We start from the raw sequence: 24,226 nt of genomic DNA, 5'->3' as shown, positions 1-24,226 counted from the left end.
ACCAATGGCGGACAAAAACAAACTAAAAAACAGTATCATCTTGGATTCATCTCATTGGTTTTACTTTTTGTTAAGTTCTTAAATTTTGTCTATTTCGACTTGTTTATTATCTTCATCTCTGATCTTTCTCTAGAGTAGAGTTTGTATAGAACTACAATTTAAAAAAACTTATTTTGTTAAACATTTAAATCAATTATAACAAAGTTAGTGAGTTCTAACATCCTTGAAACTCATTAGTAGTAATTAATTTGGTTAAAAAAAAACATTAAGAGGGTCAAAGGTCAGGTTCACTATTTAAGATCTAGCTAAATTAATAATTAATTGATTTTCTCATTAGCAAGTATCTTACATTGAAGAATAAAAAAAGAATTGGTTCATTACACATTTACATCTAATTCATACTAAGAACCCTCAAAACAGTATAATTTATAACCTCCTCAGTCCTTGTGTACAAAATCCAAAATAAATTTTGAATTTTTATTGAATAACCAAAGGTTCTAAATTTAAAAACAAAAAATGGGAGATAATAACTACCACAGAGCAAAAGCTCTATCATCAGTGATCAAGCAACAAAAGTGGAGGTGGACATTGGCAGAATTCATCTTGCCTAAATTAGCGAGGAGTAATAAGCAATGACGGAGAAAAAAAAGTGGAGGTGGGCTGGTCACATAATGAGGGAAAATAAAGACAAATGGACTAGAACTTGTGGAGTCTTCTTCTTCTCTTCTTTACATCCTGTTACCCTCTGCTGGGGTGTAGGGCTCGAATCATATTTCTCCATTTACTCTGGTCTTGGGCAGTTTGAGTGAACTTGTGCCCACACCCACCGCTGCCACCATGTAGTGAATGAAAGAAGTATTCATAGCAACTGATTTATTATCCATCTACCCGCCAGTACATAAATGTATATCTTGGTATGAATACCCACACAACAGAGTAGTGCCCAAGATATAGTACCAGAAATATTGGGCCACAAAAGTGCAGATGGTCCAATGACCTAAGAAAGACTGAGAGGAACAGCTTGGACGAGTGTTGCAAGAAGCAGACAAGAGGCCTACATAAAGTGACGAGTTAGAATTGCTGAATGAAATCCTTTTATTTTTTATGTTTTCTAGGGTGTAGTAATTAAGGAAGTATGTAGTTAGCTGGGATAGCGAAGGAAGCTTGTTCCGGACTTCACAAGTTGCTTTGAATAGGTTTAAGAATAATTGATAATAAAAAGGATGTAAAAGTTCTGGTAATAAATTATAAAGTGGGTAGGAAAACAATAGTCCAGTATTTACATCACATATAAATATGACTTCTGTTTATTCTGGATAATGCAGATGGTATCTTGTAAATTATATTTTTTTGGTATTGATGTTATTTAAAATGAACTTGTTATTAGGAATTTAATGAATATAAAGCAAGTTATTCTTGAAACACACAATCATTATCTACATAATAGTATTACAGTCTAAATGTCCTGTTACATAGGCAACACAATTGCCAGCAATTATAGTAGTAGTAGTAAACACTTTATTGTACAGAACAAATTACATGTACAGAGAATAATTATAACAGTTATGTACAAAGGCGAGCTTATCCCTTTAAGAGATCTCTTCCAGCTAACCTTAGAATAACTGAGAGAGGAAAATAGATGGTAGACAAACAACTAAAGTGCATTGGTATATATATATACACATAATATACATCCCTACTCTAAAAATGAATGCAATACTTATACCTAAATACCTAAATAATAAATAATAATATATATTTATATAAACAATAAACATATATGAAAATAATAATAACCGCTCACGACCCAAGTTAATTTTTTTATTGGTTTTCATGTGAAAGCCATAATTTCTTTAATTTTGACTTCAACGATGCTACTGACTGACACTGTCTTAATGGAGCTGGCAACGCATTCCACAGCTTCACAGAGTATATTGTGACTGATTTGTCGTAAGATCGGTGTCTATGGGAAGGGATCGTAAGTGAAAGATCCTCACTAGATCACAACCGGTGGTCACTGCTTTCCGCCAAAAACCAATTATTATACCATTGCCACATTTGCTCCGTAGTTAGTTGTTGTGTATTGAACAAACGCGGCAATTGTGTTGACCGTGTCACATCACCGTAATTCTACTACAAAATATTTAGCTCTTAGCAGACAATTTTGGAATAATCATCATCACTAAATAAGAATTAAAATAATCCGTGGAATACTACTGAATTAATAACCTTTAATTTGTAAGTCAATCGAAATTGTCTGTGACAGATATGGGACTAGGCTTTCAGAGCTAGAGAGAGGCTAGGCTAGATAGTTTAGGATTTTGTTTTACAATTATTTCATTTTGCTGCAGGTTGTGCTGTAGCAAAAGCAGGCTAAATCCTGGAAACCCACTAGTTTTGACCACACATATCAAAAGTTAACTGTTTGTTTTCATTTCAGAATTCAAGTGTGCACTGCTGAAATGATAAAGAAAATTTTGAAAATATTTTCCCTGTACTGACATCTGAGTTACTTCAACTTGTAATCTTCATATCTAATGTTTTGGTACTTTTTGTATACATCACTAAAGAATTATCAACATAACATTTCAATTATGTTAAGCATGTTTTCCCAGTGACAGAAACTGAGTTATAATTATATTCTAAAGGGAGTCATGTACTTGCAAAAAGCCAAAATGCAATCAGAATTATTGATAATGATGATAATGCATGTAGTTAAATCTATCGACGACAATAAGCATAATAATCATCTCTCTATTCACGCAAACGTAAAAAAAGTTGAATTCCAGTTTGAAACTTCCTACCTGTCAAACTAACGAATATTTCTCAACCACAATGAAGGAACAGTATTGAGGACCGATACGTAAGGAAGGATCGGGATGTGTGCTGGGGCACTGAACTGACCTGGTGCAGAGCTGTCAACCCGTCCACGTTCGCAGTGTTGATGTCGGCTCCCGCTTTTAGAAGACGCTGCACCTCATCCTTGTCGCCCGCCGTGCACGCAGCCAGGAACACGATCCCCGAGGAAAACTGGATCCTCGACGCCCGCTTAGGAGTCGGACTCTGTTTATTGGTGTCGGATTCCTCCCATCGCCGCAGCTGCTCCGCGCGCTTGAACAACGCAGACGACGAACGCGTATCCGTCATTTTCAACTCTCTCGATACACTTTCCACTCAATATGGTCCCAGAGAACACTTTTCACGACGCATAGATTATGTTTTTATTACATATAGTACACAAACGCCGAGTCCATAACTTAATTGCCAAAAAAGGAAACATGAAAGAAGAAACGTCCCTGCGAGAATGAGACTAAGACTCCTTTCATGCGATCATTGTTCATAACACTTGTTGAATTACACATGTATCACTTAAGAATAATGATTTTATGTACATGACATAACCAATGAGCTACACTTTTAGCGTGGCAGCCATTACGAAAATAATTTTACAGCCAACTAAACTACCGAAATGTAAAAAGTAAAAAAACTATCAAGTGTGAATGACGGGAAGAAGAAAACACCCAGCGCCACCTAGCTACAAACTTTTTTGATCATTGTTGCCATGTATTGCCGGTCTATTTGGAATGACTTGTTTATGGTGATAATATTGGACAACGAGAACAGACTAATCTTAAGCAACTTTCACACTCATGTTTAAAAAATCAGTACAAAAAGCATTGACAATCATTACGTTTTAAAGTAGTACACAAAATAAACAAGCGTTTCATTGGTAAAGTCATAATTATATTTATAGGCCCCTAATAGTTGGTTTTTTATCCCATATTATTGGACGAGGAAGTCGCGCGCTTTTCGATCACCAGTTACGGTTTTCCAAAAAAAAGTTTACTGTAAAACTAAATTATATGGTTCTAAAAAAACTTGAATGAAAAGCTATCTACAGCGTGTATGATATCGTAGATAACATAATTGATAATCACCTTTTTGGCGTAAACCAAAACTCACCTGCTGAACCTGCGAAACTCCTGTGAAGTTGTGCAATACCTAATTGTGGAGTACAGTACAGCAGTACAGTACAGCAGTACAGTACAGCAGTACAGTACAGTACATCAATCAAGTTGAAGTCGTCATGGGTACCTAGGTAGGCTAGGTATGTTCTTTCTAGTCTAGCTTTACAGTAACTACGGAAAATAATAATACGAAGATTACAGATAGAGTGCGAAAAGATTTGCCTTCGTATTGTTACGGAAACATATGAACGTGTTAGTCTCAGTACAAGATATACTGACATTTTCTGAACTAGCATGAAAAATACGAACGTTTACGAGAAATACGAAGGAAACCCTTATCCATACATGTCTGTTACAAATACTTACTCATTTTGGAAACAAATGTCTTTTAAAAGATTTTTTTTTAATTTATAGCTGTATGTCAAATTTCGCAGTAAACCTTTTGACAGGCTGATTTTTTTTTCGAAAATAAAGCCTAAAAATATCCTAAACATTATTTTGTGAGCCTCTTTTTCGTGATGCACTCTTCGTGTATAACTGTTTTAATTTGATAAAACCATAGACAGTGTCTTACAATTTAGATATCAAAAAAAATCGCCGCGTAGAATTTATCTTTAAAACCTTTACTAATATAATAGAAAAATACGCTTTGAATATTTTGTATATTGACCATTATCATTTTAATTTAAAAAATAACATAAAAACTGATACGGTTTTCCTAAAAGAGAACTAACCTATTTTGATCCGGTGCACGCGCCCTCTAGTGTACTAATTGAAAACTAACAGTGTCTATACTATAGTACACTCGGAGTCATAAATTGTTCGAAATTCAAGATGGCCATGTGTCACGATGGTCTCTTGAAGTGTTCTCGCTAAGTTTATTTGTTTTGTGTGAAAAGAGTGTTTTACCACGATGGCTGACTTAAGTGTTGATATATCAAAGTTGCCGGACGAGATAAGAGACAAATTAGCTGAATTGGACTTAGAGTTATCCGAAGGTAAGAGTGCAGTAACTTGCGGATCACCATAGATCGATAATTTGTTAACTTAAGTTTATTTTGTTGCCTTTATTATTGTCTGGTTCTTTTTTAATGGGTATGGACAAATTGTGTCCGTTGGGGCATAAAATATTTGTTGACGGCATAGAACAGGTTTATCTAGTATTGACGCAATCTGTGACAGCTGACGATGTTTTTAGCGAGCGCGAGAGTAGCGTCTTGTGTTTTCTTAGTTCTTGGGGTACTGATAATGGTATCGGGGCTACGGCTCACGCTCGAGTTGTTACGCGCTTTGTCACACATCGGCTGTCAAGGAATGCAATTGTATGCACGATGGCACCCCGGCCGCAGGGAAACATTTCGAACGATCGTAGAAACTTTGCAGCAAACTTGCGTCCCGCGAAGATTTGACCCTAAGTCATGTAGCCTCTCTGTAGTGTCTACAACGTACATAAATACAGTTTTGCATGTGTTTTCCTTATTAACTGGTGTGAGTAACTTGTTGACCACAAATAACGTACCCCTCGCGCTCGCACAATGCAGTATTACTCATACTCTTTGTACATATTTACATTATACTCAAATCCAATTTAGGCGTCTGTGTATTGTATGAGGTACTAAACGCTTACAATTTGAAGAGTTGTTACAATTTGTAGAGAACAAGTAATTGTCAGTAGAAATTCTTTATCAATTGATAAGAATTTTCTTGAAAACTATTGAGTCATATAGCAGCAGCTCTATAGTATAGTTAATGTATACAATGTTGATAGGCATCTAATCCAGTCTATCTAGTTTAAGTGCTATTTTATACCTCATTGAACTGTCAATTGATAAATCAACTCTCTGAACTAAATCATCTATCAGGGAAGATATAAATATGTGTATACTAGCTTTTGCCCGCGACCTCGCTCGCGTTAGAAAGAGACAAAAAGTATCCTATGTCACTCTCCATCCCTTCAACTATTTTCACTTAAAAAATCACGTGAATTTGTCGCTCCGATATGCCGGAAATACGGATAAACAAACAGACACACACACTTTCCCATTTATAATAATAATAATATGGATTATGTATTAAAACATCAACAAGCCAAATAAAAATATAAAACCTCCCTGCACTAAAAACTACATTACTGAGTCTTATTTGACGTGTCTATGTAAGAAACAATACAAGAAAATTTGCATCAACCTGTTTGAGAGTGTCACAGACAGACATTTTTGTCAAACATTAGACACTTCAAATGAAATTAAAACATTTAAAACTACAGTTGAGTGTTTTACGGTACTCAGTTATGACCCTTGATCCAGACAGCACAAAGTACCACTATTGATCATAATCAGAGCCCGGAAAATCCATAGCAAAACAAAAGACTGTCGCAATCAAACTAGGGTGAGAAACATTTTTTTATCGATATCGAGTAAGTTTTGTCTAAAAAAAATCATACTGATATGTTTAGGTACGTACGTTATTTTATAAATTATTCACGCCAAACGCAAAACAAGTAGTAAGTTAAGGGTTAGGTTAGGTCCATAGAACAGTTACAATGTTCAACTTTGTCTATTACGGAATCATTCCTCATTCTGGACACTGTTCGTTGTTACGTAAACTGGAGTAAACTTTTACCGGTGATACGCAAATTTGAAGCCGTACTGGACCGAAATCCTGATTATGACCATTTACGAGAAATATCCGAAAATCTTACCCGACCTGACCATCATACCAATTACAATGAGTTTTATAAATTTGATCCCTTGACGTCGAGTGAAGTCGAACGTTCATTTAGTATACACTATAACAAACCCAATAAGATGTCAAGTGCTGCTGTGTGTACTGACGTGGATTTCGAGGAAGAAATTTCATCTGTACCTGTATAATTATTTATACGTTTTTTTTTCATTTGGTGGGCCATTTTCTTCTCATATTTAGAACTATCGATATCGATAAAAAAATGTTTCTCACCCTGGTTTGATTGCGACAGTCTTATGTTTTGCTATGGATTTTCCGGGCTCTGATCATAATGTATTCAAAGTATTTGTGACTTGATCAAAGATAACATGACGTCTTTAGTATAGTGGTCACTTAACATACTTATCTCATGCAAGAAGCGACTTAACAAGTTTGCTAAATAAGTTCTGCAATGCATTGTCTGTCACTATGGTCCACTAAAAAAGAAGTACTTACCTTTGAAGATGTATATTCCAACTCTATGAATCTGGATCTTCTTGACTTCAATGGGCATTCATAATGACCTTTAAAATTCAAGGACTTCTTTTGAAAGAATACTTCTTTGTTTTGACACAGTCAAAGGCCTGCTACATCCGAGTAATAATAAACAATTATAATTACCTGAAGTAATAAAACAAACAAAATTAAATTAAAAGATTAGTTACTTTACATAGAACCTAATGTATTGCCTTGTCTGCCAACAAACCATAACTACTATGGTTTGTCATTGTTTAGTTCTAAGTTGAATTTGAATAAACATTTATTTCATTTCATTTTATCAATAAACAAAAACTCATAAAACCTGGTATTAAAATTATTTGATTCAAATTAAATTCTTATTGGAAGAGGTGGATTTTTACAATACATACATTTACATTTACATTTTGTCTGTGTGGTGACGGGTTAAGAATTTCACCACTCCCTTTCTTCCCGTGGGTGTCGTAGAAGGCGACTATGGGACATGGGTTAAATTGTGGCGTAGGCGAGAGGCTGGCAACCTGTCACTGCAATGTCACAGTTTCGTTTTCTTTCAACCCCTTATATGCCAAGCCTTATATGGCACTGAAGCTTAAGTAGTTTCATGTGCTCCGCCTACCCCTTTATGGGATACAGGCGTGATCGTATGTATGTCTGTATGTATACATTTATTGTGAACACAAATAGTTATAGGGTTCCGAATATTTTAAACAATATTTTAACTAGAAGCGTAAGAAAATTGCTTTACCATCTATGATACTGGTGGTACAGTACCCTATTTATTGAATTGAAAAATTAAAATGAATTGAAAACTATTACTTCAGTACAGAATCATTTTGCATATAATATTATTCTCACATATAGTTCACTCAGTCGGGCTGAAATTACTCAGTTATCACACTCAACTAATATATGAATTCAATTTCAATTTATTGCTTCAAATTAACACTTACAGTTAAACCTTACGTGCTAATTAGTTTTGTATTTCTTAGGATCTAACATGCAATGAATGTGACAGCGCTGTTCCTTTATACCGATGTCTCACTCGCACACTGGAGAATCCTCTTCAAATTTAGTGCCTCAGAGCGATCGTACGTACCGTACGTCTGTTGTTTTCGCCGTGATCCGAACAGTATTACCTCCAGGATATCTAGCCTACGTCACAATCGCTTACGCTTTGTAAGTGCCTCGTAGTTACCTCTCCCTATCGTACTTCTGTAGTGCCGCGACAGAACCAGATTGCGTTTCGATGGTCACGTAGCCATGATGGTCATTTTGTCTAAGCCGGTTGTTTTATATGTGGCTATTAGCACACCTCGGTCACTGGCGATCAAATGTATGAAAGAGGCGCGTTCCTAGCACACATTCTAAGCTCGTGTAGGTGAACGCGTACTAAGCTTGTATGAGTGAGATATGACAGGTCGACTGGTCGCGTTTTTGACAGGCGGTAACTGTGAGGTAACCGAGAGGGGGTGGACGGCACTTTCAGCGGGGAGCGGGAGTGGCCATACTGTACGATAGTACTCTTTATTATACTGTGCTATTAGCAACAATATAAAACAACTACGGAACCCTAAAAAACACGAGGCATCGTCATTGAACCCAGAAAATGTGTGGACTGGCCAAACTACCGGTCTTCTACAACCTACAATCGGCCTTAGAGTTGCATCAAACTAATTACATCGAATTTGTCATATCTTCAAAAATGTACTTCCAAACTGTGATATCAAATTCGCGGCTGAGTTACCGATGTAGTGCGAAAAGAGTTTCCTTCGTGTTTTTCCGGAAATGTTGGTATTTGTCATGCTAGTTCAGTCAATGTCAGTACATCTTGTACTGAGACTGACTGAAATAACATGACACGTTCGTACGTTTCCGTAACAATACGAAGGCAAATCTTTTCGCACCATATCTGTACCTTGGTTAACCTATACTTTAGAGTGAAATCACATCATCATCGAGTCGCATATCCATACTAATATCATAAATGGGAAAGTGTGTGTGTCTGTTTGTTTGTCCGTCTTTCACGGCAAAACGGAGCGACGAATGGACGTGATTTTTTAGGCACCGGCCACACCAGACCGTCGCGTGTCTCGGGGCGCGCAACGGGCGTCCGCGCCACGCCACCTGAGTGTAATTCAAAAAGCGTCTCCTCAGTACATTTTGTATAGGAAGGACGTAAGGCGCGCCACCAAGCGGCGCGGCGCGCGCCCCGCCGCCGCCACGCCACCTGAGGCGCGTCTTACGTCTTTCCTATACAAAATGTACTGAGGAGACGTTTTTTGAATTACACTGAAGCGGCGTGGCGCGGACGCCCGTTGCGCGCCCCGAGACACGCGACGGTCTGGTGTGGCCGGTCACTTAGGTGGAAATAGTTGAAGGGATGGAGAGTGACACAGGCTACTTTTTGTCTCTTTCTAACGCGAGCGAAGCCGCGGGCAAAAGCTAGTTATGCTGTCAGCTTTTCGATGCGTAAGCGTTTTCATAGTAACGAGCGATTTCTCATACATAAAATGCGGCTCGATGCTAATAAATGTAACTTCACCCTTTATTATTATAGTGTACTATAATCTCGTAGAAATTTCTGCGTTGAAAAATCGTTGCAAAATGAGGTTGGTATTCGTGAATTAAGTGGAAAGTTACAACTAGGTCTTATGAATTAAAGTTTCATTTTATCGTTCTGCGCCTCACTAGTATTTATACACAAACTGCGCGCATCACATCGTTAGCACAAGCTTTTATTTAACCTTCCTTGGTTTATATGTTTATCCATTGAAACACAGTCTGTTCTAATCGTCGGTTTTATATGTTCCTTTTGCTAATAACATGTTCGAGTATGTAATATCACAACCTTGCATTATTAGGTTTCCAATCGAGCTGATCTGATGATGGCGACAGGTGACGATAGGATCTCGTCAAGGCGTTAGAATTTTCTCGTAGTGTCTGTTAAAATAAAATTACAGTTAAATCAGCGATAAAAGCTAGTTCCTATAAAAAATCTAATCGTAGATTTGAGGAGTAATTTTTACAAGGGCTTTATACGCATTGAACACCGCGCGACACACATGTGATGTGACCGATTTTAATATGTAAAATGGCCAAATATCCCTTTGGAAAATGCTCTCCTCTTGCTTTAAGTAAGATGTAAAACTATAAATGATGATTTAAATGGTTTTATGTCTTAATCCGCTGCCATGCCTCCGCTATGCGAATATATCTCACAGCAACGCTATGCCTACTATGTTTATTGACTGATGGACCGTGATGTTTCGTGATGTTCATAATTATAAAATGCCTTGCGAATTATTAAATAATTACTCTTTATAAATACTAATGGGGCGTGGAACGATCTACTAATAACAGCCTGTTTGAAATGAGAACATAGTTCGCGAGCAACAGAATTCAGTTTCAAACGAAAGCTGGTCGCTATTCTAGGCATTTTAATATGAAATGAGAATGACTTAAAATAGTGCAACTGATGAGAGCATGAAAGTTATTTATGCTAATTTTGGTCGAGTAATGTATGTTATTCCGAAATATTATTGTAAACAGCATATCGTCACTACTTTGAAAAAATCTCGTATCTCACGCTGCTCCGCAAAGTTAAAACGCAGTAAGTCTGTTTGCATTCCAATTACTACAATTTTCTTTTCATTGACAGACGAAAATACAAGTTTTTTAAAAGTAGTGACGATATTATACACACATTACGATGCTAAATATGGGGTTTTTCTATTTATTGGACAAATACGAGGGCTGATTGGAAAGTTCGCGGCCTGACCATTAAAAAAAAAAACTTAGTATCTTTTTTCTGCCGTCATTTTGAACTGTCATTATTTAGTTGTCATGCCGCGAAATTTTAATTAAATGCAATATTTTAAAATAAGTTTTTCCTCTCATTTAAAAATACGTGTAAGCAGTTTTTTCACAATGGACAATTTGGAGCAACGTGATGTAATTAAATATCTTCATAAAAAAGGATTGACTGCGAAACAAATTTATGAAGATATGCAGTGTACATTAGGGCAATCCGGTCCATCATATACGATGGTAAAAAAGTGGGCAGCTGAATTCATGCGGGGACGAGTCAGTATCGCAGATGACCGTCGCTCCGGGAGGCCAACTACTGCGACCAATCCAAATAATGTGGCAACTGTATGCAAAATGATAATCCAAGACCGACGGTTAAAAGTGAGAGAAATAGCCGACATCGTAGGCATCTCCTATGAAAAAACTCAAAACATTATAGTTAACGAATTAGGGTTTTCCAAGGTGTCGGCGAGATGGGTTCCAAAGCTCCTTTCAGTGGAACAAAAAATCACTCGTCTAACAATTTCACGCGACTGTCTAGACCTGTATGAAGCTGACCCTCAAGACTTTTTGGACAGATATGTTACTATGGATGAGACATGGGTCTACCACTATACGCCCGAGACTAAACAGCAATCAAAACAGTGGGTTCGTGTTGGATCTCCGCCACCCAAAAAGGCAAAGGCCATTTTGTCGGCAAATAAAGTTATGGCATCAGTGTTCTGGGACGCAAAGGGTGTAATAATGGTTGACTATCTCCAAAAAGGTACGACTATAAACTCGGACTATTATTGCGAACTTTTACGTCGATTACGTCGACTTTTACGTCGACTTTGAAAGTAAAAAGACCTGGAGTGCTGACAAAGAAAGTTCTTTTCCACCAGGACAATGCACGCGTGCATACGTCACTAAAGTCAATGGCAGAAATTCATAATTGCGGGTTTGAATTATTGCCGCATCTGCCTTATTCACCCGATTTGGCACCATCGGACTTCCATTTATTTCCAAACTTAAAAAAACACATGGGTGGTAAGAAATTTTTGACCAACGACGAGGTCCAAGCTGAAGTGGATACCTATTTTGAAGGCCTGGAGGAATTTTTTTTTTAAAGTGGTATAATGGCTTTGGAATCCAGATGGAATAAGTGCAAAGACCTTAACGGGGACTACGTAGAGAAATAAAAATATTATAAAAAAACTTTGGTTTTGATTTCATATTTAAGCCGCGAACTTTTCAATCAGCCCTCGTATACGGTGAAATAAAAAGACCGTTCAAACTTTGCATGACTTTTGAGGTCATAATGGACAAATTTATTATGGGACGAATGCTGAAATCGTACAAAAAAATTTGCCTGTTTCACACTTTTCGACTGTTATGTTATGATGCCGCTCATTTCTATAGAACAGCCAATTTTTTTCCCTGTTTCTGCTTTGGTCCCATATTAATAGTTGTTCATTATGACCTCAGAAGTCACTGCAAAGTTTGAACGGTCCTTTTTATTTCACCGTGTATGTCATCGAATTTCAATCTCTTGCCTGTGATTTTTTTGAAATACTATGTTGCCGTCATCCTTACGATTTTACCTTAATATGTATGTTAACCTTTAAATAAAAAAATAAAATAGAAAATAGATCCTCTCCAAGCACCATCGCCAGTAAGCGAGCACCCTATAAGATCAAATCTCCGACAAGAGTCATGGACTAAGGATCGTTTGCATCAAAAAGTCTTATACCGAATTTAGCTTTCGTTAGATTGTATGGGACTTAATAGAAAGTCAAACCGTCTTATACCGAATTTAGCTTTCGTTAGATTGTATGGGATTTTCTATTGACTTCTGCTGCGTGATGTTGACGTGTCTGTCAACTATAGCAGATGCAACTGACACTGACAGTTGACAGACAAGGGTTGATAATGACAGACTGTAATCCTACTTTAACTTGTATGGGAACTGCACGCACTTTGCAGTTGGCATGCAGGCGGCATGCAGTCCCATAACTAAGAGAGAGAGTGTCGGTGAGGTCCAGCCACTGACATGTTAATTAAATATGAGCTGGACTCCCAGTTCCTTTGTCTGGCGCTAAAAGCAATCTCAGTAATAATAACATCCAAACGAGTCTTTCAAATCAACTTCAGCAGGAACACGTTAAGACTCATTTTTGTTCGGCCGTGAGTTTAAAACAATTGACTGGACAATTTAGCATCCGCACAACAAGTGTTACAATAGCGCTAGTAGTGAAATAAAATTGTATTACGTAGTTATGTACCATACACCTGTGTTTACGATAATAAAACTAATATCTGGGCAACCGAGCTTCGCTCGGTTCTGTTTCGTATCCTTGACATGTGTCGCCATCTAGTTCAAAAATGAATAGTACCTACATCGAGCGAAAGAATTCTCAGCCTTAACAACACAACTACTCCACACGAGATGGCGCGCATTTCGCCACAAAAACTCAAATAGTGTATTTTTCTATTCGTTTTAGCCTTGACCTGTGTCGCCATCTAGTGTTTGCAATAAATAGTACTTACATCGACCGAAAGAATTCTGTCTTAACAGTACAACTACTGTACACGAGATGGCGCGCGAAGAAAAACGCATGAAAACTCGAAAATTCGCGTTTTCCGGGACCTAAGGATAAGTTAGACCGATTTTTCACCCCCAAAAACCCCCACATAACAAATTTCTGTGAAATCGTTAGAGCGGTTTCCGAGATCGTCAGTGTAAATAAATATATATATAAATAAATAAATAAATAAATAAATAAATATACAAAAATTGCTCGTTTAAAAGTATAAGATAAGATATCTTGAATGTGCCAATGAAACATTTGACACACCAGGCAGGCAAGCATGGTCGTGCGATAAATGATAAAACATCAGGGTGGCTAGCCGAATGGCACAATCGCTCACGAAACGCTCACGAAACGAAGCGCTAGTAGATATCTATCTCTATCGCGCTTGCGCATTGGCGCGACAGAGCCAGCGGCGTATCGCTTTCGTTTGGCGTCGGAGAAATGCCATTCGGCTACGGGGCCTGGCCACACTATTTGTAAAGTGCGATAAGGACGGCCTGATGTTTTATCATTTAGCGTGCGACCGTGCAGCCTGCCTGGTTTGAGATATATTATTTGGTATCGTTGTGGAACTTGTGGATCGTCCCATGTGTTTTGCCACGTTCTGGCACTTCTGGCGTCACTTTCGCCAATAGCCTCTGTCGAAATAAGTAAAAGGCAAATCACTATATGATACATATGATCAAAGACTACAATGACGTCAATGACTACAATGACGTTAATGTGACAAAGTACAAAAATCATCACTTATTTATGCCGGTGACTGTACCCACTCTAACCAGACACCGCACGATATAAGCGTTTACATAGAACGTGTGGTCACTAGACATATGACAAAGTGTACTGGTATAATACCGCGATTTCAGCAACGTAATTGAGTAGAATCTTACGTATAACAGCCCAGGTTTAGCCGTAATACTTATATTTTTTTAAATATTCCAAAATAACACGAGTGCTGGTTGTACATTTTTGACACAATTGAAGCAAGCGACTGCGTTCCCTTACTGACAGGCGGTAACTGTGAGGTAACCATGAGCGGGCGAGCGGCACTGTCAGCGGGAAGCAGGGGGTGGCCATACTGTACGATATCGATAGTACTCTATTATATTGTGGTAGTACCTAGTACTAGTAGCGTAGTAGTTGAGAATGTTGAGATGGTCTGTGGGGTAGACTTAATCCGGGCCCGTGTAATACTCTGAACTCTGACTGAAGATTGTAAGCCGGCTCCATATTGTGTAGAGGATATTGGACGCAACTGACGGGAACCCACTTCACTGATCAATCATTGACGCATACGCATAGCAACGTTATTTGAAATAAGATTTACGCATGAGTAAACTAGACGATTTTATTTACAATTAGAAAAATATAGTACCGAGCTAAATGCACCTTCAAGAAAACGTACTGTACTACGAAATCAAATATTATTCAGGTACGTCAATTTGTCCATGAGAAGTATCTGGTATCGTCTTGGATCGTCTTAGTTTTTTTTTCTTAAGTTACAAAATCCCATCGTTCCATTCCGCGTTTGTAACCACAGAACTTAATTTAGATAGAAGAAACAAATTCATATATTTGTATAGGGGCCGAGCGTGTCAAATTTTTTACTGAAGTTGATTCTTGCCTGTAATTTTAAATATGTCTCAGGCTCTTGATTGTTCATAATTTTTGTGTTGTTGCAATTGAATATCACGTAACGAGGCATTTTTTATGTTTTGGTTGACTTCAACTTACAAAAATTAACGCCCGAAAGCTGCAAGCTGCGAGTAAAGACGGACAACTCAGTGGATTTCACTGAGTTCATTTGACACGCTAAGTAGATACGTTTGCTTGATCAATGGTATATATGACATCTGTGTATAGAAATGTAAAAGTGGCAACATTTTATCAGTGTCCTTTGCACAACTTGCCTTGTCGCGCGCGAGTCCATACATCAAGCGCGACTTCAAGCAAGTTGGGCTAGAGGAGCATAGGCCTAGCACATGATGGCCGCGGGAGTATGTCGCCGCGAGATAGATGACACGTCTTTGTCTAATTGTATTAATGACATAAGGACAGGTAGTCTATCTCGCGGCGACATACTCCCGCGGCCATCATGTGCTAGGAGCCTGCAGACGACACTATAATGTTGCAATTTTTTTATTCGTACAATTTCCTTGGCTGACCGTACAAGTCGAACACTAAAATCATAACCCTCTTCACAGAAATTGAGTGAAAATAAAAATAATGCAGTAGCATCGTTCTTCCCTGCCTACAGATCCCTCATATTGTGTCAATGGGTTAATACTCAATTAGGCCACTCCGGCACTGGGGGACCGCGCTATTTTATGATGATAAAACTAATCTATCTATTCAAACTTCGTCTGACTGTCGCCACAGTATAATAAAGAATATAAAGAGTACTATCGTACAGTAATGGCCACTCCCGCCTCCCGCTGAAAGTCCCGCCCAACCGCTCTCGGTTACCTCACAGTTACCGCCTGTCAAAAACGCGACCAGTCGACCTGTCATATAATCGCACTCATACAAGCATGGTACGCGTTCACCTACGCGAGCTTAAGACTGTGCGTATTAAGAACACGCCTGTTTCATATATTTGATCGCCTTTGTCCGAGATGTGCTGTCGCGAGTCCATACGCCAAGCGCGACTTTAAGACGATACGGTAGGGGTCAATTCTCCATACAAACGCTCTCGACTATTTTGTCCCTGGTTTTTGAAGATAGAGCAATGATTTTTTCAACACAGATTGTTATTATTTTTATCTGTGTCGGACCGTTTTGATTTTTGTTGATATTCTGTTTTTAAAAGATTCTAGAGCCAATCAAAAATTTCCAAAAAGGGCCTTTTTCATTGCCGCAAAAAAGGTGTGATACTCAAGATTGGTAACATTTAACCAAAAAAGCTAAACGGTCCGACATAGATTATTTCATTGTTATTCAGATTCTCAAATTTCGTTCCGATTGATTAAGTTTTGAAGGAGGAAAGAGTCGAGAGCGGAACCGCGATTTTAAAGATTTTTTTGAAATATCTTTTGCCTAAGTTGTTCTTAATGGACAATTTTTTTTCGATAAATCTAGTTAATAACACTTGTATATTTAACTAAAATTCCCAAGTTGAAAGGGGGTCCTTTGCATTTTAGCATTTTCGCTACCGTATCCTCTTAAGTATGGACTCGCGCGCGACAAGCCAAGTTGTGCTAGAGGGGCTAGTCAGGCTTTAGAAACATACCTACGCGGCAAATGTGTAATTCAAATTAAAGCATTTTCGACTGAACCATTCTGAGAAATCAGAGGTCAATTTTATTGTCTTATTTTAACTAATTAATACCTCTGTTCCTACTTTCGTTAGATCAGTTACTTTTTTCTGTATCTATTCTTTTCTGGCTTTCTTCTCAGTCTTTGTGTACATATTCAAAAAAATATTTGATCTTTTATTGAGTAACAAGTTGTCCTCTTTACAAAATTTTGAATCAAAACTTTTTCATTTATTCCATCATGTTTCAAAAATAATATTCACGTAAAATTGCGTTTAATCACTGGAAATCAAATGAGTTGTACTGAAAATATAAACAAATAATTATTCCAATAAGTATCCATCACTGTAACCGACTTTGCATTAATATCGGAACCCAAGAACTCGCAATTAACCACAGAGAATATGAATTTATCCGTAACTCTGCGAATGAAATGCCATTTCAAGTTTACAAATTGCAATGCACTTGTATTCGATGTTCCGCGAACTCCGGATTGACAAACGCACTTAATGCTATCATTGTTTCATATTCGGTTAATATTTACGCACCTAATTTGGCGTATTATTAGGATAACCCGCCATTCTGTAAAGGTGGCCACTGACTATCATAAAAATAAAAAGCAAAAATTCCTTTTCACACGGCAAGTATTGGTAAGTCGTATCAACTGGATTTTCATTCGTAAATTGTTGTAAGTCGTCAGGCTTTGAATAAAACGCCCGGCGGTTTACGCTCGCGTTCGCTCGCGTTAGAAAGAGACAAAAAGTAGCCTATGTCACTCTCCATCCCTTCAACTATCTACACTTAAAAAATCACGTCAATTCGTCGCTCCGTTTTGCCGTGAAAGACGGACAAGCAAACACACACACACTTTCCCATTTATAATATTACTAGCTTTTGCCCGCGGCTTCGCTCGCGTTAGAAAGAGACAAAAAATAGCCTATGTCACTCTCCATCCCTTCAACTATCTGCACCTAAAAAATCATGTCAATTTGTTGCTCCGTTTTACCGTGAAAGACAGACAAACAAACAGACACACACACTTTCCCATTTATAATATTAGTATGGATAGTATGGATATATTGGATATATCTACGGCTGTACAGCACAGAAATAGCAAGTAATATATTATTCAAATAAAGGCTAATCATTTTCAAAAAACTTGTGACATTTGTACATATTGACAGTTCGAGAGTGAAAAAATTTGTACATATAAACAAAAAATGCGCATTGGCAGCGGCATCCGTACCGGTGCGTACCGGCCAGGCTGCCAGCACGCGCTCAGCACGAAGGTTGGTGGTTCCGTCGCCTACAGTGGTAATTAAATTACAAAATAATGTCGAAATCCAAGAGCTTCCAACTACAGCAAAGCGAACACGAAATTACCGGTAACTGTGCGAATGGAATACCTTTGAAATGCTCGCCGCCGCCGCTACCCGCACTCGTGTTCGACGTTCCGGGAACATCGGCTTTAGAATTGCAGTAATGCAGAAATCACTGTTTCGATATTCGATCAAAATCTGCACGTCATTTTGCACGTTAGGATGTGTAGTGTCTAGTCTTTATGATTAACCGACAATGTGGTACCTTTTACTTAAAAATCGGCACAATAGTAAATTAGGATACAAGTGCGAAAAAGAGGAAGTTCAGAGTCTTCTTTTCGCGCGTGTATCATACGACGTTTTTCAATACAGTTGGCCTTCCGAAGTTTAGACCTGAAAGAAATAAACCACTTCTTGCACAAGTGCGTAAAAAGTCGTACGATACACGTGCTAAAAGGAATTCAAATAGATTATTCGTAAACTGCTGATCGCCTATTAAATTTCATGGTTTGTCTCTCACTTGTTGAAATCAATGAACAAATGTATTAATTATATTTCATCTCATCTCGTACGAACAAAGCATCAACGACTCTCATTTCGCAACAGATCTGTTTTTACCACGATCGATGTTACTATTGTTTACTTTTTGTGTACCCGCACTTGACTTTTTACCAATATTTTCTATTATTTTCTGGTGAACCAACATTGTTAACGCACTGTCATGCACTGTCAAACATTCATATCGTTTAGGGCCACTTGCACCATCCGCTTAACTCAAGGTTAGTGGGCTCTAATTTCTGTCAAATTCCATAGAAAATGGTGGGTTAACTTCGGGTTAACCCTTAATTTTCGGTGGTGCTAGTGACCCTTAATGTTGCACAGGTGTAGTGCGAAATGGTTTTTCTTCGTATTTTCATATTTTTCCGGAAACGTTCGTATTTGTCATGCTAGTTCAGACAGTTTCAGTACTTCTTGTACAGAGACTGACTGAAATAGCATGACACATTCGTACGTTTCCGTAAGAATACGAAGGAAAACCTTTTCGCACTACATCTGTATTGCATGTAATACAAACTGATATATGACTATCTCAGTTGTGCTTTAAAACCTTTTTTCTACTCCCGTGTTGTTATTCGTCATTTACCGTGTCGTGCATAGATCGTTAAAACCCTACATAAAAGATGCCCGCCCCCGGCCGGCGCCCCGCGCACCCACGCATACGATATAGCTCTTACAGCATTGTTAGGATGCCTTTAAGGGATATAGCGGGCCGGGCGGCGGCGCGGGGGAGTGCGAGCGACAGGGTGAGTGCAGAAACATTGCAGAGGACAAGTCAAAATACTTATAGGAAACAGTGCGAATTTCACGAAAGTTATTCTAGAAAACTATTCAAAAGTAAGTGCATGGTCGTAGAAAAAGTATTGTATGCAACGGTGTTTAACTGAGTCAAAAAATACTCGTGGCGTCTTAATAACAATTTTCGGCTTCGCCTCAAATTGTTACCCACGCCACTCGTCTTTTTTGACCTCCTTTAAACGCCTGTTGCATAAAATACTATTTCAAAAATACGTGGAAATATTGATATTACCCCACGTTCGTAAATGTAGGGTTCTTATCGCATAACATTACCTGCCTAGGCCGGTAATGTGACCTTGACCATGCTTTATAATAAAATAACAATAAGGTATTTACTTAATATACTAGCAGCTAAGTAGTTATGATAGTTTACTGTTTCGAAGTGAATAGACCTCAAAGCTCAAAAGAAACTTAATTTTGACTTTCGTTCATTTCTTCGTACCAATCAAAGAGGATCGAGTATTATTCTTAATATTAATATTAACACCATCACCATCTAGCCGAGCGTTCTTCAAATGTAGGCCATCTAGGCCACCGTACCTTTTTCTCTATGGCTTTTAGGTACGTTTTTTTCTTAGACTTTATCCGTCTATACGAAATTACACACGTCTTTGGTACCAATAGACGTACTAGAGAAATGCACACGCGGGTGATAAAAATCCTGCAATTTGCATTAGCCTTCTTGGCTCCGTAGCGCCAGCTGTGAAAACTTTTGACTACAAGAAAACAAACGTCATATATTTTTTTTATATACTACGTCGGTGGCAAACAAGCATACGGTCCGCCTGATGGAAAGCGGTCACCGTAACCTATGAACGCATGCAACGCAAACAGTGTCACATGCGCGTTGCCACCCCATTAGAAACTTGTACATTCCCTTTTGCTGTGTTAAGTACACAATACTAGCTTTTGCTGGCGGCTGCGCTCGCGTTAAATTCTAAAATTGCGGAATGCTCCATACAAACTTTCACCCCCCCCCCCCCCCCATTTTAAGGCAGCGGGGGATAAAAAATGACAAAAAGTAGCCTATGTCACTCTCCATCCAGTCAACTATTCCCACTTAAAAAGTGACGTCAATTCGTCGCTCCGTTTCGCCATGAAAGACGGACAGACAAACAGACACTTTCTCATTTATGATATTAGTATCCATCCATATCCATCCATCCATATATTATCCATACTAATATTATAAATGGGAAAGTGTGTGTGTCCGTTTGTTTGTCCGTCTTTCACGGCAAAACGGAGGGACGAATTGACGTGATTTTTTAAGTAGAGATAGTTGAAGGGATGGAGAGTGACATAAGCTACTTTTTGTCTCTTTCTAACGCGAGCGAAGCCGCGGGCAAAAGCTAGTATGGATTATAAATCAACATTGTGGCCAATACACGTGTCGATATGCAGCGTTATCAATGTTTATCATGATTTTATCGATATGATAATCTCATTTTGAATTGAATGTTAAATGCACACAAACTATAATAATTATTTCACATGTCTCATTATTTATGCACGATGTTTCGTTATAAATATTTGATAACACTTGCCACTATTTTGATTTTAGTTAAAAACTGTATTTAATTTCTGAGTAATAATCGTATGTATAAGCAAAAAGGATCGAGTATTATAGAGAGTTACTGTCAAAGTAGTATGTGTAATCATAGTGCATGTCACTTAATTTTAGGTAATTTCTGCCATCTCTCGACACAAGCTTAAAACTTTTTCAGCTCTATACGTGCGTTTTTCTAACCTCGGTTTTGACAATTTAGCTCATATTGTTAGCTTGATATTTGTTAAAATATCAAATATTAATATTAGCGCTATCTAGTCGAGCGTTCCCTAAAGGTGTAACGCCATCTAGGCCACCGTACCTTTTCTCTAGGGCTTTCAGGTACGTTTTTTTCTTAGACTTTATCCGTCTATACGGATTTACATATGTCATTGGTATGTATATGTCTCTGGACGTCAATAGCAATAACAATTGCGATGCTCCTCTAAATCAGTTGGGTATCGGGAATCTTGAGTTTTACATGTGAACTATTATATAAATCCAGGTTGATATCTTCCACTTATCTATAGCTTGTTATAGAAAAATCTCTTTAGATATCTGTAAAACCCTAACATAGCTAATAATGTTCCTAGTTCCTAGTGTTTTTTCTTTTTTTCACTGAAATTTAAAAAGTTGATTGAAATTGATAACTACACTCAGAAATACTGTTTCACAACTACACCTGCCTATACCATTTAATATGTTTGCTAGTAATTACCTTCATCATCCTCATCATCCGCCTTGCGTTATCCCGGCATTTGCCACGGCTCATGGGAGCCTGGGGTCCGCTTTGACAACTAATCCCAAGATTTGGCGTAGGCACTAGTTTTTACGAAAGCGACTGCCATCTGACCTTGCTAGTAATTACCTTATGGTATTTTTTTTCAATTTTAAGTTTTATGAACATCAGTGTCATCAGTCTCATGCCTGACAACCTTCAACAGTTGCATAGTACTTTGTGGATAATGTTGTTGATTGTACATATATATAGTAACACCTAGTGTAACAGTTGTTGAAATACCCCTTGTACAGTTGTTTGTTATCCATTAAATAATTGAAAGTAAAAAGCCTGACCAGAATCTTATGACTATTGTCAATAAGACGCTTTTATTCTGATGTATGCGGTGACAGTTCAGTGTAGTATGAAGAAAATATAGCAACTATGGGAACTATGGGAACAAATCAAATTATTTTTAAAAAATAAGATGTCATATATTAAAGAAAAAATGACGTGCACGTCGTAATTTTTTCTTTAATATATGACATCTTATTTCGATTTTTAATGAAGAAAATAGTTGTAATGAAATTCCGCAACATGGCGCGTATGACTATATATTCTGGTCAGGCTTTAAACCAATTATTGTGACGTTTTCAAGTAAAAGGTACCACATTGTAGCTTAGGCTCTGTCTGGTTTTATATTCCTCGTCTCATAAAGTCACTCATCAGTGATCAGTAATAGCACGTGCTCAATACCTATATGAAGTGTCCGTTTTTATAATTCCTGTATACAAGTACCATGTCTTGTAATGGTTGACTGGTAGAGAATGCCTTAAGGCATTAAGTCCGCCATTTGTACAATTTTGTGTCGTGCAATAAAGTTTAAATAAATAAAAAAAAATAAACATGTCTCAATAATTGATTCGGCCAGTTTTTATCTGGTACTAATATCGACTACAGGTTTGGACAAGGTCACCGTATCAAACATACAACGCGAACAGTCGAACATGTATAACAAATGTACGACAAGTTGATCTTAATATGTTGGCCAATATAATAAATTGATGTAGAAAATAATTAAGTGTACGAAAAAGCAAGACTGCAATGTACTTACTTAGTGACATGTGTACAGCACTTAAATTAAGTAATGTAAATACGCAGGCATAATATTTCCATATTAAATCAAGTTTTCTGTGTCTGATACCGGCCGACGGCCATCATGCAAAATGATAGTCAAGGAAGTTTGAATTCAGCTGTAAAATTTTACAGGAGAGTAAAGCAAAAATCGAAAAAAATATGCTGTTTCTTACATATTGGCTATTTGATTATCCTGGCAGTTTTTATGGAAAATGAACTCCGTGAAATATCACGAGTTACAAGGGCCTGTAGAAACGTTATAGAATAGAATTCAAGCGTACTTATTGCCTCTTTCGTTTTGTTTTTCTCGGTAAAAGTCCGCTTTCAAACTTGCACAGAGCAACTACGGAGAGAAACAAAAAAAGGGCAAACAGATTTCCTGCGAAGTGCTTCTCAAAAGAAAGCTATGAAGTAATAAACGATGTTAAATAAAATTGAACGTTGCCAAGTGGAAACATAGTGCCCGTGGAGGTCGATAAAATAAGTCTAGTCTTTCTTAACGAGGAGCCTCCTTCTTATTGTTACACTAACTATTATGCAAAGGTTAAAGTAGGAAACAAATATTCGGCAAGTTAACGTTGCTAAATTCTGCTTGAGATATCTAGCTATCAGCGGGCTACTAGGGCGACACATATCACTATTTTATGCCAGAAAAAATATATTAAGACAAACACTAAGGGTCTCCCCAAACATATCGACGCGGAATTTGCTTTCGCCGACCAAAAATCGCTCGTTAGTATGAACTTGCGTACGAATCTATTCAGCGATGACGCCGATGATGACGCGTAAGAGTCTTCATACTAAGCGAGCGATAGTTTTGGCATGATGGCCGCGGGAGTATGTCGCCGCGAGATAGACTACCTGTCCTTATGTCATTAATACAATTAGACAAAGACGTGTCATCTATCTCGCGGCGACATACTCCCGCGGCCATCATGTGCTAGGCCTACTGGTCTCATTTTGTGGCGACTGACAGGTGCAAGCACAAAGCCGTGACCACCTGACCAGTGACGGAAAACATGTGTGGCTTTGCCCAGCAGTAGGTCACAATATATGCTACTATTACTCGGCTACATCGTCAAAAAAAAAAAACATTCTGCCAATATCTGACCCAGTTCCTCCATGACAAACTTCGACCTCGTTGCTAAACAGTAATCAATGTTCACAGGTGACATCACACAAAAGGGCTATGAGAAGAAACGGACGCGGCTACTCGCGCCCTACCAGCACCAGCCTCAAGGTATGTCTGGCACTGCGAAATCTTAAAAACTATAGAAAATATGCCATCACTACTAAAACAGCAAATTACACGAAAGGTTACTATGAAAATCTCGATATAAGCTT

The 24,226-nt window shown here is 38.0% G+C and overlaps 2 protein-coding genes across 8 annotated transcripts in view; one reads left to right on the top strand and one right to left on the bottom strand.

Annotated features, from left to right (window-relative positions):
- The window catches only part of LOC125241181 (protein phosphatase 1 regulatory subunit 12A), a 114,788-nt gene extending 111,283 nt beyond the window's left edge, over window positions 1-3,505 (bottom strand). For all 7 annotated transcript variants that reach the window (XM_048149532.1, XM_048149534.1, XM_048149537.1 and 4 more), the window contains exon 1: window positions 2,905-3,505. In XM_048149532.1, coding sequence (XP_048005489.1) covers window positions 2,905-3,147 — 243 coding nt within the window. In that variant the 5' untranslated portion in view covers window positions 3,148-3,505. The remainder of the gene's footprint in view (window positions 1-2,904) is intronic.
- A 1,297-nt stretch (window positions 3,506-4,802) lies between these two features.
- The window catches only part of LOC125240555 (disco-interacting protein 2), a 143,614-nt gene continuing 124,190 nt past the window's right edge, over window positions 4,803-24,226 (top strand). Inside the window, 2 exon segments of the mRNA XM_048148485.1 lie at window positions 4,803-4,966; window positions 24,051-24,122. Of these exon segments, the coding sequence (XP_048004442.1) occupies window positions 4,882-4,966; window positions 24,051-24,122 (157 nt within the window). The 5' untranslated portion in view covers window positions 4,803-4,881.

The sequence above is a fragment of the Leguminivora glycinivorella genome, chromosome Z, assembly GCF_023078275.1.
Source record: "Leguminivora glycinivorella isolate SPB_JAAS2020 chromosome Z, LegGlyc_1.1, whole genome shotgun sequence".
Classification (NCBI taxonomy): Eukaryota; Metazoa; Arthropoda; class Insecta; order Lepidoptera; family Tortricidae; genus Leguminivora; species Leguminivora glycinivorella.
The sequence above is the reverse complement of the archived record's forward strand: the minus strand, read 5'-3'. Positions and strand labels throughout refer to the sequence as shown.